The sequence below is a fragment of the Nelusetta ayraudi genome, unplaced genomic scaffold (genome assembly GCF_046127955.1).
Source record: "Nelusetta ayraudi isolate G7.1 ecotype Tasmania unplaced genomic scaffold, CSIRO-AGI_Nayr_v1 ptg000011l, whole genome shotgun sequence".
Classification (NCBI taxonomy): domain Eukaryota; kingdom Metazoa; phylum Chordata; class Actinopteri; order Tetraodontiformes; family Monacanthidae; genus Nelusetta; species Nelusetta ayraudi.
Window position 1 is genome coordinate 8,851,884 of NW_027466061.1, and position 13,900 is coordinate 8,865,783.

Consider the following 13,900-nt stretch of genomic DNA (forward strand, 5'->3'; position numbering starts at 1 on the left):
ACTAGTTGAATGGAGTCTTTAGCCATCATACAATGAGTTTTTTGCGCCAACCGCCCCCTGCTAGTGTTAATTGGTGCAGGCGAGGCTTGACTTTGAATCCTGGACAGGAAACCCAGGAAAAACTCTCCGGTGATGCAGTTCTGCAGCGGAACAACAAACACCAGCGTGCTGCTAAACGCTGTGGCTGCAGCCACACTCCATTAGGTCCGTCCAATTGTCCCGACGAGCCAGATCAGGCATTGCGAGCCTTTGCCCGAGAAAGATTCCACGGCTCTCAGATCACATTAGGGAGTGCGCACAATTGGCTAAATATACAGTGGTGCATTTGGTTTCATTTGGCTTGTGTTAGCTGGAGCGCGACTCAGGCCTCCGTAGCAGAGGAATTTTTCCACATCAAAGTGTTTCGCTCTTAGCCAGAGCGTTTCACAGCGCAAATTTTGTATGTGTGTGTGTGTGTGTGTGTGTGTGTGTGTGTGTGTGTGTGTGTGTGTGTATACATGTGTGCAATGAAAGCAGTCAATCTGCATGCAGTTACACAAGGGTGCAGTTTAAATGGATTGGCAGAGGGGTCTCTCGCTCTCTCTCGTTCCCACTTGGCGTGGACACACACATGCTCAAAACACGTAGTCGCCACAAAGTAGCACTCATTCACCGCGGAAATCCAGGCTAAACTAGCGCAGCGCAGTGCTAATCGGTGGAGATGTGCGTCGGCGAGCCTGGAATTCTCTTGATCGCCTCGACAGGAAGGCTCGATGTGCCACGGTGAACACACACACACACACACACACACACACACACACACACACACACACACACACACCAAATCCCTCAGCTGTAAAACCTGATTGGATACAGACACTTCGGTGTGTGCAATGTGTCTTTTCCACTATGTGAAACTTCTTTTCATGCCCTCCACGCTGACTGAGATGTTCCATGGATCTAAATATTAGGGCATGTCACCTGCACAAAAAAGCTAACTGATGTATATCAGTTACTACATCTATTGCTACATCAAACTGCTACAAGCAGCTGGCAGACGGTTGTAGATTCATTTTTCTCATTTCTGCCTCTGGACTGAGAGCAACTGCTGCAGCTCGGCAGCCCGGTGAGATGCTGACCAAATTGACTTTTTTTCCCCCCAAAAAAACCCTCATTCTGTTGTCGACAGCTCCTCTAGCAGCTCCTCCTCAACAAGAAGGTTTGGCGATGCTCCAACGTTTACTCTTAAACTCGGAGAGAGCAGCTGGTCAATCGGATGACCCAGAAGAACTGTTCCTCAAGTCTGGATTCAATTAGAACTTAAAGATCTCGTTCAGGGAAAACAGCAGAGTAGGAGGTGGAAACAAATCTCCTACTCCTACTGCTACGGTGCTTAAATTGCTTTTAGCCTCAAGAATGAGAAGTTTCAGGAGGAGAAATTTAACAGGCAGAAAATGTGTTAGAACAAATGTATATTTTAAACTACAGAAGTCCTGAGAGGATGATTTAAAGGTATTGTTAATCTTGTTCAGGTCAACAAAACAAATCAGGAAGTTGCCTGGCTTTTGTTTCCAGCTTGGCTTTGTTTTTGATTGATTGATTTTGTTCTCTCTCTCGCTCTCTCTCTCTCTCTCTCTCTCTCCCTCCCTCCATTGTTCTCCTCGACGTACTCACTGCTAAGTAACTGATGAACAAACCGTCTACCTGTTTGATTTGTTTTTAATAAAAGACCCCAAGAAAACAGGTTTTTCTCCCGCCTCCACTTTTCGATCACAGACTGTCAACTAACGGATGGCTTTGAGGTTTGATTGTGCGCCGTCCGTCTGTCTGTTTCCATGAGTGGAATAAAAAGTGAAAGGAGCAGATGAGTGATGGGCGATTTTGGCCACATTCGACGCTTACTGATGCTGTGCACAATTGAAAAGAAAGCTCCCTTTACCATCCCTCCATCGCAGCTGCCATCGATCTGTTGACTGTAAAAAAAATAAATTCTCTATCCTCTCCTATTGAACCCTCTTTTGTGAGCTGCTCCAGTAACTCAGGCCCTATAGATCAGCTGATTCCCAGGCGTGCCGCATCAAACTCCCCGCTTGATGTATCGAGCGCTAAGCTGCTTAGCCGAGTGTAGCGGCTGCCGGACGACACAGAGAATGGACGGCTGACGCTTTCTTAAACCTCTTATGCCCTTATGATCATTAAAGGTTTTATTTTTTTTTCCCCGCTCGACATAATCCGACTGACAAGCCGCTAATGTCAAGAGAGGCGAGGAAAGAGCGACCTCTGACCTCTCTGGGTGGCGATGACGGTGATGTTGTGCCAGTGCTCCCGCTCCCGGTCCAGCTCCATGGCGGTGGTGATGAGGCCGGTGTCCGGGGTGATACGGAACAGCGCCTCCGGGTCTGACTGAGGATCAATGGAGAACCTGGAACACAGATAAAATAATTAAATAAATAAATAATAATAACAATAATACCGATATGGGAGAAAGACGTCAAGGTGAAGATACGGGGCTTTGGGGTTGAAAGAGGGAAGGTGGATGGGAAGGAAGAGAGAGGAAAAGGAGGGCGGGGGGGGTAAAAAAGCAAAGGGAGGGATCAAGCGGAGATGGCGGCGATAGCGGCAGATGGGGCGAGTGTGCGCGGCAGCGATAAGGAAGTCTGCATTCAAACGGCCAGAGATTTAACGCAGGGAGATTATCGCCGGCGATAGCGGCTCTTTTGAAGTGCCGCTGATTATCTAAATATCTCCATGAATATACATGAATGTAGACCGTCATTCCTCCCTGCACATGCTCCTCGTCACCCCCCCACCCCACCACCACCACCACCACCACCACCATCCCGATGCTAATCGGGACATGCTCCAACGTTGTGGCGCAGAGCGTACGGAGCGACTCGCCACCCTCGTTGAGGCCACGGAGTCTCGACCCAGTGGGCGGATGCACTTGATGACTGGATAAGGTCACACCCGGCAGGGTCCCGATGTTGTCACTTAAGGTGCTGGGGGCGAATTTTATTTGAAAAACACCCACCCACATTTGCGCCTCAAGCAAAATAACCCAACATCTCAAAATCCAACAATACATTTTTTTTCTTTCAAAGTTCTACGAACCAGAAAACCACAATAATTCCTCAATGCCAACAGTAAAAACATCCAATGATGCAACTAACAAATCTACAACCGGATTAAATTCTTATGTTCTCCGTTGTAGATGTACCTCCCGGGCAGCAGGTGTTGCACACACTCTTGCCTGACTGTGCTCTTGGTGGCCGAAGATAGCGCAACCGGCCATAAGACGCAGATTGTTTTTCGCACTTTTAAGGGTTTTGGTTCTTCACGGAGTCAAGAGTTCAAAGAAGTTCTTCAGTTGAAAAGGCACAACACAAGTCCACCGATCATTTCCGGGAATAATTCATTTTCTCCATCTGGCCTGTTACAGATTGCTTGTAAATGTCGGTGAAAGAAAAATGCTTCTCATGGAACAACTTTCAACCAGTATTTGGATGTTTTGTTGCCACAGGTTTTGTATCTGTCATTTCTTGATTTGTTGATATTTCATTACGTAAATCACACAAACACGGCCATGAGCATGTCATTGGAACCCGGTGCCCAAAGATTTGCCACATGTTTGACCTTGAATTGACAGGACAATTAATGATGAAACAATGTGAGACGTGCATTTTCCCAGCTAAAGTTCCAGTTTTAGTTTTAGTTTTTAGTTTTCTTCTTTTTAATCTTCACACGTTTCACCAATGCCTACATTTTTTCCAGCACGGACAAAAAGCCCGCTGACATACCTGATGTTGTTGGTGAGGCCGGTGTCGGGATCCACGGCGCTGACCCTTCCCACGGTGCAGGCCGGAGGGCAGTTCTCAGACACGTCCATGTGGTATCGGGACCTGGAGAACCTGGGAGGCTCATCTGCATCCAGCACCGCCACTCGGATGGAGGCACGGTCCTTGAAGGGGCCTCGGCGCAGGAAGCGAGGGTCCACCATGGGGTTGAGGACCTCCACTGAGAAGGAGTAGGAGCTCCTGCTTTCATAATCTACCGCCTGAGGGACAAGAGAATCGGAGATGAATGGCAGAAAATCTACTCCAACAACGATCTCTCTCTTTGTCCTGTCGGGGAAGTCTGCAGAAATGAGAGAAGATCATCCTTTACTGCTTCTGCTGGCTCCACTTTTCAGAAAGTGTGTACTAAAGCATGCTGTTTGGGGAATCAGCCCTTTATGATGTCATAGAAGGCAATGATATTTCTCCCTGTGGGCTAAAAATACTGTTGCTCAATAGAAGAAACTGCTCAAATGGAGTCCTACTTGAAAATGATTGGAAAATGTGGGAAATAAGCCCATTGTGATGTCACACAGGGCTCTGTGACGTGATTGTGACGTCACACAGAGCTCTGTTTTTTGTGTTGTTTTGGTCTCCTTCCAATCATGTGAAAGGTCCAACTGAGAATCAGTTTTAGCAGGAGGCTTGTGTTGTTTGGTTTTGGCTTTTTTTGGATCACTACTCACACAGAGCTGCTTCACCGTGTCCGGCATTAAAGACTAAAGATCTGTGAAACATTCAGAATCTGGGACCTTTAAGACCCACGCCTGCTGGGAAATCAACAACGGCGACACCTTTCAACAGCAGCAACTTTCTGCAAATGCCTCTGCTGTCAGCGTCAGAACCAATTAACTGTGATGCACTTTCATTTGGTCCAAAGCTCGCACCAATTCCTATTTCTTTGTGCACAGGTGACTGCTAAATTACACATCTAAAGCAAGCAGATAGACAGCTAATCATGAATTATTCCGACAGAGGATGGTTCTAAATGACAAAAAAAAACAAGAACTATGATTTGGAATAAATAATACTGTTGTTGCTGTGCACGTTCGGATGTGCAAAGTGACACGTTTGAAGGGAGCTGTGGGCGGAAGCTCAGACTGTGAAGTTTTTGTGTGTGAGTGAGGCGGGACGGCAACGTAACGCCAACATCGCCAAAGGACTTGAAAGGATTCCTGATGGCTCTGACACGGAACACCGCAACGTACATGTCAAGTGTGTCGGTTTGTCAGAGTTTTGCTCAGAGGCCGCGTGTTGGATTCTCGGCGCCGCGGGGAGACCGAACGGCGCTGACATTTCCGTAGGAGTTGCGTGCTAGTAAGTTTTTGTGGCGTTTCAGCGGCTGAAAACATTTTAGTGGAGCCGCTGCTTTTTGTTCGCCTGGCAGGTACAGTCGTCTTCATTACAGGGGAAAAAGAAAAACCCGGTGCAGCCGGAGTTTGTCCGGCTGAAGCTGTGTGTGGGTGGGAAGCTGTTTTTTGTGAACGTACAGCAGGACTTTGAAGAGTTTTTTTTTTGTTGTTTTGTTTTGCTGCCCTGATTTTTTTTTGTTTTTTTGCTGGGATGAATGTCATAGATGTTTTGTTTTTTGTTTTTTCACCCTCTTGTGTAACTGAATAAAAAGAGCAACATTTTATCAAAAAATAGAAACACACTTCACACGGCTGCTGCGACAAGAGTCGACCCACTCCAACCGATTTTATCGTTTCTGATTAACTGCATTGACTCGGGTGGAAGACGTTCCGGTCAGGACGGCCACTTCAGGTGTTTGTCTGCCAGAAACTCGTGAAGCCGCGAGCGTCTGTCTGAGGCGAGGCCTCTGATTGGGTCGTTATCGCTAGCGAGGAGCAGATCAAGGCAGAGAGGTAATGGAACGCACGCCGCTCTCTGTCTCGCCGCTAGCATTCGCGCCGCTGACTGAACCTCCAGGAGAGACGCGCAACACGTGCGAGCCTCCTGCCGAGCCTTCCAACTTCATCAGCGCACGTACGAGCGCCTCAATGGCGAGGAAGCTCCACATCCGCTGCCAACGTGCCTCCCGTCCTCAAAGCCAAAGTGTGCGTGAATGAATAACTCTGCAGTGATTGGCACGGGGAGGAGCGCTGGGCGGAGGGTAAGCAGGCTCCCTGATGATGCAGAATAGTGGTTATCAGACTCAAACATGGCTGAAAGACTAATATAAATATATATTTCCCGTGCCTGGCAGGCACAATATTGACATCCTCTCGTTTGTGCCGCGCGTCCGTAGCTATCTCTTCTCTTTTCCTCAGAGCTGTAAAGCAGAGGAAAATTGTCTGATTGAAAATCTGCAGATTTTATATTTATTATGTGTGTATCTCACTCGCTCTTTCTCTCTCCCCCTATACATATAGATGTATAGAGTAGAGTGGAAAAAGAGATCTCTGCAAGGAAAAATAAACGAAAGAGGGGTGTGTGTGTGTGTGTGTGTGTGCGTGTGTGCGTGCGGGAAGAGAGAGGAGGTTCTCCATAGTGGGTTCCACGTTACGAAGGGGAGGAGGACAGAGAGAGTCAATCTGTCTGAGGCGGAGAGATGTCACTTACACTGTGAGCACACACTCATCACTCGCCCGCCCCACTGCCCTCTCTCCCTCTCTCTCTCCCTCTCCCTCCATCACGCCATACTCCTCCTCCTCCTCGCCACCCCACACACTCCATGCCTGCGACACTCCTTAATTGTCTGACACAAAGCTCCAAATTAAAAAATAAGTCAGGCAGTTAAAGGGACGGCCTTCCTGAAAACGGAGGGTTTAACTTTACAGTTACAGTTGCTGTCTGCAATCCTTTGCAGAACCACCACCATGGACCGAGTGGCCAAGTTTGAAAAGTCTCCTCATGCGCTGAAGCATTTTGGGTTCCTCAGGTCAGCAGGAAAGTTGACAGACAGGGAGAAAACCATCTGCTGCTGGAGTGGAACTGCGACACCTGCAGCACTTCATGGCACATGCTGTGTAATCTCAACGAGCGGTCGCTGTTCTTGAAGCACCAAATGCATTTTCTTTTTCTGCCTTTTTAAAAATATCTCAATAAATATTCCACAGTGAACTTGATACTGAGATATCATCGTTTTCGCTCACCTGCCTGGCTGCGTTCTTCATCTTTCCTGCTCGCCCACCTCCGAGCCGCTGAAATACTGCCGCTCAATCTGCACCAGTGTGGTTTTCTTTAAAACTAGCACAGCACATTTGACCAGAATCCAACCCCCCACACCCGCCGTGTTAATGGCTGATGGCTTTCATGTCCAGTGAGTGCAGGACGACATGCCTGTCAGTGCAGGAGCATTTTTATATTAAGTGTACATTAAACAGCCATAAATGGTAATAACTATCGGGCCATCTCTGGCAAATGAGGATGAGCAAGATGATGATTTCTCTTCTTTGGTGAAGCCGTCGAGTCAGAGGGAGAATCATCACGTTGAAATTGACCGTGAAATAATTGTACTCCAAAGCCCTGCTGTGTCCTGACACACGCTCTTATCTCTTGTTAGCATTGCTTTACACACACACACACGCACGTGCACGCACACACACACACACACACACACACACACACACACACACACACACACACACACACACACACATACAGGTTGGACTGTAATTTTCTCCTGCATGGCCACGCGCTGCACCGGCGCTCTGTTTTGAAATTCAAATTCCTCCACACAATGTCCCTTTCAGACGCGACACTCAGTTAGCAGAAATTAATTAGCCGGCCTGCACGCAAGGCTGCAGATACACAATACACCGGCTGACCGAGTGTGTGTGTGTGCGTGTGTGTGTGTGGTTGTGTGTGTGTGTTTCCGTATATGTAGATTATCATAAATGTTCATCTCACCAGAGATGCTGCTTCTCTGTGTGTGTGTGTGTGTGTGTGTGTGTGTGTATTTGTGTGTGTGTGTGTGTGTGGGAGTAAATCCTGTACATGCGCATGTGAAGAAAACAAAGGAGCACATTTCCAAGTCTTCTTGTCAGGGAAAGTGTGTGCTGGGGCTCTGGTACTGCTCCGCCCTGCTGTGCCTGCAGCCTGGTTCCTTTCTTGGTTTTTTTGTGCTTTCTAGATGGAGATCATACACCAGGCTTGTCTGATGACAAACACGGCTTTGGACATTCCTGCCGACGAGCAGGGCTGCGGCGAAGGTTGAACAAAGACGCCTGCAAATCTCCCTCTCTCTTTTTTTTGACTTTGTTCATGCCTTCCGTCCATCTCCGCTCTCGCTCATTCCGCGTCTCCCTCCAGCCTGCGGTGTCCGGCTCTACCCATCCAGCCGTCAGTCCGTCTTCACTCCACCCAACCCCAACACACCCAACCCCCCCACTCCCCACAACCCCAGCAGCTCTGAGGAGATTAGCGCAATCTCCGCTCTGCGTGAGAAAACAAACACAGATAATCCCGGCCGCGTTGCTGGCGTGTGACCAAGGATTAGCCAGACGTTTTTAAGTGAGATCATATGGAAATAATAAACGGCAAACTGACACGTGCCCGAGATCCCTTGTCCCCAAGGTAAAGAAAAAACAAGAAGAAAGGGCAGGATGGAAGAGGCGCACCAGCAGCAAAAACCAAGAAAAAACAGGGACACCCTAATGCTGTTGGCTGGCTGCTGTGTGTAATGAGGCACTGTGAAAAGCAGGGAATTGTTCCTTTTTTTTCCTTCTTTCTTTATGTTAGGTCGCGGCGTCAGTGCTTATCGGGGACCTCTTGAGCCCCGAACCTCAGAGGCAGAACAATAACTACAGTCCTGATGTAGAGTCAAGCAAAAAAAAAAAAAAAAATCCTGTCCCTTAAACAGCCTCTGGGAGAGTGTGTATCAAGCAGCGATGTGCTTCTGCAGGTGCTCCCTCCTTTTGCTTGTAGAGGCCATTCCGTTCGCCGACCTGCAGGCAGCAGGTGTGCAACCTTTCGCTAATAGCGCCGCGTGCACAAGGGCTAGCGGGATGCATGGGAGAGCCGTCCTGCTATTTTCTGCACCTGAACCTGCCTTCACTGGCTCGACATGCAGACTCCACACACACACACACACACGCCACACAGTCCTTGCTGCGGGGCCACAGTGCCGCATCACGGTGGCACTTTTGTGTCTATCACGTCACGACTTTCTGCATCTCCGCCCGCGCCCTTCTTCTAATTGAGGAAATCTTCACTGCGTGAATTCATTTGATGGGGTTCAATTGCATTGGGAGGAGAAAAAAAAAAAACACCAGCTGGAAGATGATACAGGCGCCTACACCACCACTGGCCATTAGGGGGCACTGCTGCAGAGCAACAAGCGTCATAGAGCGGCTGCACCGGAGAGCAATAAGCTAATTCCTCCATTACACCGTGGCCTTTGTTCAAACACTGTATCCCAAATCTATTAGCCACGACACAGCGTGTGTGTTCATTAGCAGGGCTGTGTGTTTAAAGTCAGAAAGCTGGAGCTGAGCGGCCGGCATGTGTGTGAGTGGGAGTGTGGGGGGGGTGTCATGGATGGAAATCAGGAGGAATGTGGCACCAAAACGTGCCGTATTTTGGCCGACGTAGTTTTTTTTTTTTTTTTGGGGGTGGGGGAGACTCGTGGTTGAATGTGAATGAGGTCTCGCTGAGCTGAGTCAGAGCCGCCTGACATGGTCTCCACACAGGATGAGAGTGAGGACGAAGCCGGGAAGGGAGGGGAGGGGAGATAGCGCGCGTTTGTGTGTGTGTGTGTGTGTGTGTGTGTGTGTGTGTGCTCTAAATATTTGAATGCTGCACAGTGAAGGTGGGGGTTGGGGGCCGGGGGGGGTCAGACCAGCGACTGATGAGGAGGTAACAGGGTGGGGTGGCTGGATGCTGATAGAGGGCGGCGGCCACCAAAATCCTTTCATTGCTGGGGGAGGATTGGAGGGGTGAGTTGGGCCTGGGGGGGGGGGCTCTGCAGGGCTGACAGTAAATAAGCAGTGATAAGCAGCGCCGCAGCGCTCGGCGGATGTTAATGAACCAGCTTCTCCGCCTTGTCCCTGTGTGACCCTCCCGCCTCGTCCTGCGCCTCGGCAAAGTCCACTTCCTCCGACTCGGTCGGTGTGATCACCTCTTCGCCCTTCATCCTCCTCCTCATCGGCTCATTCCTTCTTTTTTTGTCGCATACTAATGCTTCCGGGGCTTCATATCCAAGAGTCGCTGCATTGTCGGTTCTCCAAGGCCACAACAGATGGTTCAGAACAACGGGTCTTCCAAGCACAGAAGTGTGGAGTTGGGAAACTGGGAACTGGGAACTTCTCCGCCATTATCCTTGGCAGTCAACTCACACTGCTCTTGGACTACACTGGTCTCATCAAGTCACACAGAACCCAAACACATTTTCCTGGAAGTCATCCAGACACGGCCAATCTACCAGCCTGACATCAGGACCAGAGTTGTGCGCTCCTCCTCAGAAAGCCCTCTGCCCGGAACGTCAGTGGGAGGAGGAGCGCACAATTACACAATTATAATCACATTTAAATAAATAAATATTTTACCATTTATTAATGTTGTGTAACAAAAAGCAATCTAAATGTTTTTTTAAGGCGTAAATGCTTCATCCTCAATTCTACGGTGGATTTGGAGTGGATTTGGAGTTCACGCCTCCATGGAATTATGCGCCGACGTTTTCTGCAGCGCAAATCCATGCTAGCAGGGCATCTAACTGTAAAATGACCCGAAGGTTGAGACTTGAGAGGTTCCAAGACTTTCTGCCACCGATCCGAGTGCGAACTTCCACACAGTTTATTCTGCTTTAAACTAGTTTCCACCCAGCGCTTTTGCACATTAGCTCTGTTTCCAGGAAGGACAGCAACCGCGCCGAGCCAGCGTCAAAACAAAAGTACAAAAAAAACTAAAACTAAACGAAAGTGGTTTAAATTGTTCTATTTCCATAAATTGCCCCACCGGATTCTTCAATTTCTCCAAAACTGACTGTCTGGAAACTGACTGAATGACTTATTGTCAAGGTGTTGACATCCGCCCAGACAATCTCTCCTCCTGCTCCCTCGCTTCACCTCTGAGGTGTCGTTTCCGAGGTGAAGACGTTCTCCCCGTCCCATAAAAGAGCAATCAGGCCCCTCCCACTCCTCCCCCCGCCAGCCCCTGCCCCTCCCCCGCGGCCGCTGCTTTCTCACACTTTAAACACAACCGAGCTCCAAGGTCATGATCTGTTCTCTGGTCTGATGTGTGGCTCCGCTTGTATCATCCCTGTGGTTTTTATTGGTGTGTATAAAGCCTGGGCACAGCTCCGTGCGCGTGGGTGTGCATGTGTGTGTGCGTGCGCGGCAGATCGGCGGTTAAAGAGATTCAGCCCACAGCGGCGAGATGACCAGCAAGGTCAAGGCCGACTCTGTGGCGGCACAAATTGTTCCACTTGGAAATCCTTCCTTTCTCCCGGGGTCAGGCGGATCATCTCCGCTCCTCTGGTGAACCTCTGAATCCTTCTGGCTTTCCATTAAACGCACGCCTGGGATTCCTTGGCGCGACCTCACTTATGCTAAACAGGGCAGTAGATGTACCGAAAGAAAAAAAACGCCAAAAAAAGCAGAAGAAGAAAGAGCCGAAAAAAGTGTTTCCCTTTTTTCGTTTTTCTATATTTTGTTTTGCACGTGTGTTTGTTTGGGTGACGAAGCGTAGAGGGAGGGGCCGGCTTAGCCTTAATGTTCCGCGCTGTTTGTTTTAATTCTATTAATTAGTTTGGTTGATTTTTTGCGCCCTCTTTCTTTTCATTAGCCGCCGCGCCTGGCTTCTCCGGGAGGCCAAATCCCCTCTTAACCTCCCGGAGACGGATGCTGTTTATTCATGAGCCTCTCCGCCGTGACACACCCACCTGGAAGGCCGTGGCGCCGTAAATATTCAAGGCTGCACTTCTTCTTTGCCTGGCTTTTCAAAGAATAAAAAGGAAAAGGAAAAGAAGCTGCAGCCTGCTGATGGGGGAAGCCGTGTTGAAACACTCGCCACTCTCTGCAGGTGGGCGGCGACGCAGGAGGATTTGTTTGCGCGCTTACAAGATTTCTTTACGCGTCACTTTCACCAGTCGATTGCAACATGTCGAACTGATTGATCACCGCCCCCCCCCGACCCACCCTGACCCCGCCCACCCATCGTCACCCACCTCTGGCTGCGGCCTCCTTTTCCACCCTCCTTGTATTTCTCATCTCAGTCCTTTCTGGACGCTATTCCTATTCCTTCCCTGCTAGCATTGCAAATTTCTCTCCGGCTGTCAGTGATTTTCCGCGGCTCCTGCTGTCTCTGCACTCCTCCCACACCTCTGCGCTTTCAATGTCTTCCTCGCCCCGCTTTTTTTTCCCCCTCTGCGCCGTAGTCTCGCTCACCTTGTTACACCCCGACTCTCTGCTGTCGCTGCCTCTCAGGTCCTCATTTTAACACTCCTCTCTCTTCCCTGCACTTCATCCCATCACCTCCTCCTCCTCCTCCTCTTCCTCCTCCTCCTCGTTCCCGGGTCCTCGCCTTCGATCTCTTTCTTCTTGAATCTCTCACCGTATCCAGTCCTGTCCCTGCCTCCCCGCCGCTCTTCAAAGGAGCTCATCCAGGGCTTGGAAATCCTGCTCTACACACCACCTCCAGGTGCGGATTGTTTTTAATGAATCCTACAAGTCCGAGAGTGAGAGCTGAAGCGGCCGTGAAAATCACACACACACATACACACATGGACTCTGTATGTGTGCGTGTGTTTGTGTGCTTTGCGTCTCCAAACACGGAGTAACACTTTAAAATGCACAAGACTTGCGCACCCTCGCCAGTAAATCTTCCATTCATCACAACTGGGATGTTCTGTGTTTGTGACTTTCTGCAGAGATTTCCTGAAAAAAGAGGAAATGCCTGCATCAAGTTAGGTTGTCCTCGAAAAAAAAAATGAAAAAAAAAACTTTTAATAATGTATGTTTTACTCTTTGGTGTTGGGAGAGAAAAAAAAAAATAAAAAGCGACTAAAGCAATATTTTCACAAGGCCTGGGAGCAGAATCTCTCTTCTTCCTTTTTAGAAGGTTGGTTCTCAATCAATACTTTTGTTCAAGGAGCAGCATGCAAAATTCAGCAAGTTAGGAAACGACGTGCTGCTGTAGTGTTCACTGCCCTGCTGCTACACAGCATGAAGGTTGTGGGTTCGATTCCGGCACGGTATCTGCCTTGGCACTGTTTTCAGGCAAAACGTAGGCGAGCCTTTGCTGCTTGCAATGATAAATGTGTATTTATCTGCTGTGCATGCATTGTGTGAGAGCTGTGTGTTTTAGGCTGTGGCTGGTTGTTGTTGGACAAAACAATGCATGGCAAGAATACCCCTCGGACCCCGGGACACAGTAATGGGATTTTTTTGTTTTGCATTTTATCACCTTCATACACTAAAATATTAAAGTTCCCCAGCAGACACATTCTGTAGTGCATAAAATACCCTGCGAGGACTAATATTTTATTTAACACAGTTTTTGCCACATTTAAAAAGTCGATGCTGGGAGACAATTTACTCTTTACCCTCAGTGTGGAAAAAACAACATGAATCCAATATCAGCGTCGGACAAACTGACCAATATTGTCAATTTTTCAAATATGACAATATCAATATTTCACATCCTGTTTTTCTTGCAAACACAATTGGAAGAAAAAAGAAAACAATCTAATGAGCTGCCTCTACTTTCTCACATTCGTACTTATATTCGTATTGCCCCGAGTCTATTTGAGGAAAATGCATAAATGAATTTCAAAAAACGTCAACCTGCATTTTTCATCTGAAAAAACAAAAACAAACAAAAAAAACAACAACTGTGAAGAAACAGCAATTTTTAGCACACTGGCAAAGCAGCACCGTATGTGATGGGTGGGAACTATTTTCAGCAGCGGAGGTGCAACAAGGACACTGTCTGTGGGTGGAGTTAAAATAAACTGTGTTTGTATGTGAGATGTTCGTGACACAGAATATGGAAACCTGCTCACTCTCACTCGTGTGTGTGTGTGTGTGTGTGTGTGTGTGTGTGTGTGTGTGTGTGTGTGTGTGTGTGTGTGTGTGTGTGTATTTTTATATACTCTGGGTCATGAGGTTCCACCAATTTTGGCAAGATTTTCTGGATCAATGCAGCAA

General features: G+C 48.4%; 1 protein-coding gene across 1 annotated transcript in view; it reads right to left on the bottom strand.

The window, feature by feature from the left end:
- The window catches only part of cdh24b (cadherin 24, type 2b), a 91,622-nt gene that overhangs the window by 12,777 nt on the left and 64,945 nt on the right, over positions 1-13,900 (bottom strand). The window contains exons 6-7 of the mRNA XM_076020564.1: positions 3,777-4,033; positions 2,265-2,401 (exon numbers count right to left, since the gene is read on the bottom strand). Coding sequence (XP_075876679.1) covers positions 2,265-2,401; positions 3,777-4,033 — 394 coding nt within the window. The remainder of the gene's footprint in view (positions 1-2,264; positions 2,402-3,776; positions 4,034-13,900) is intronic.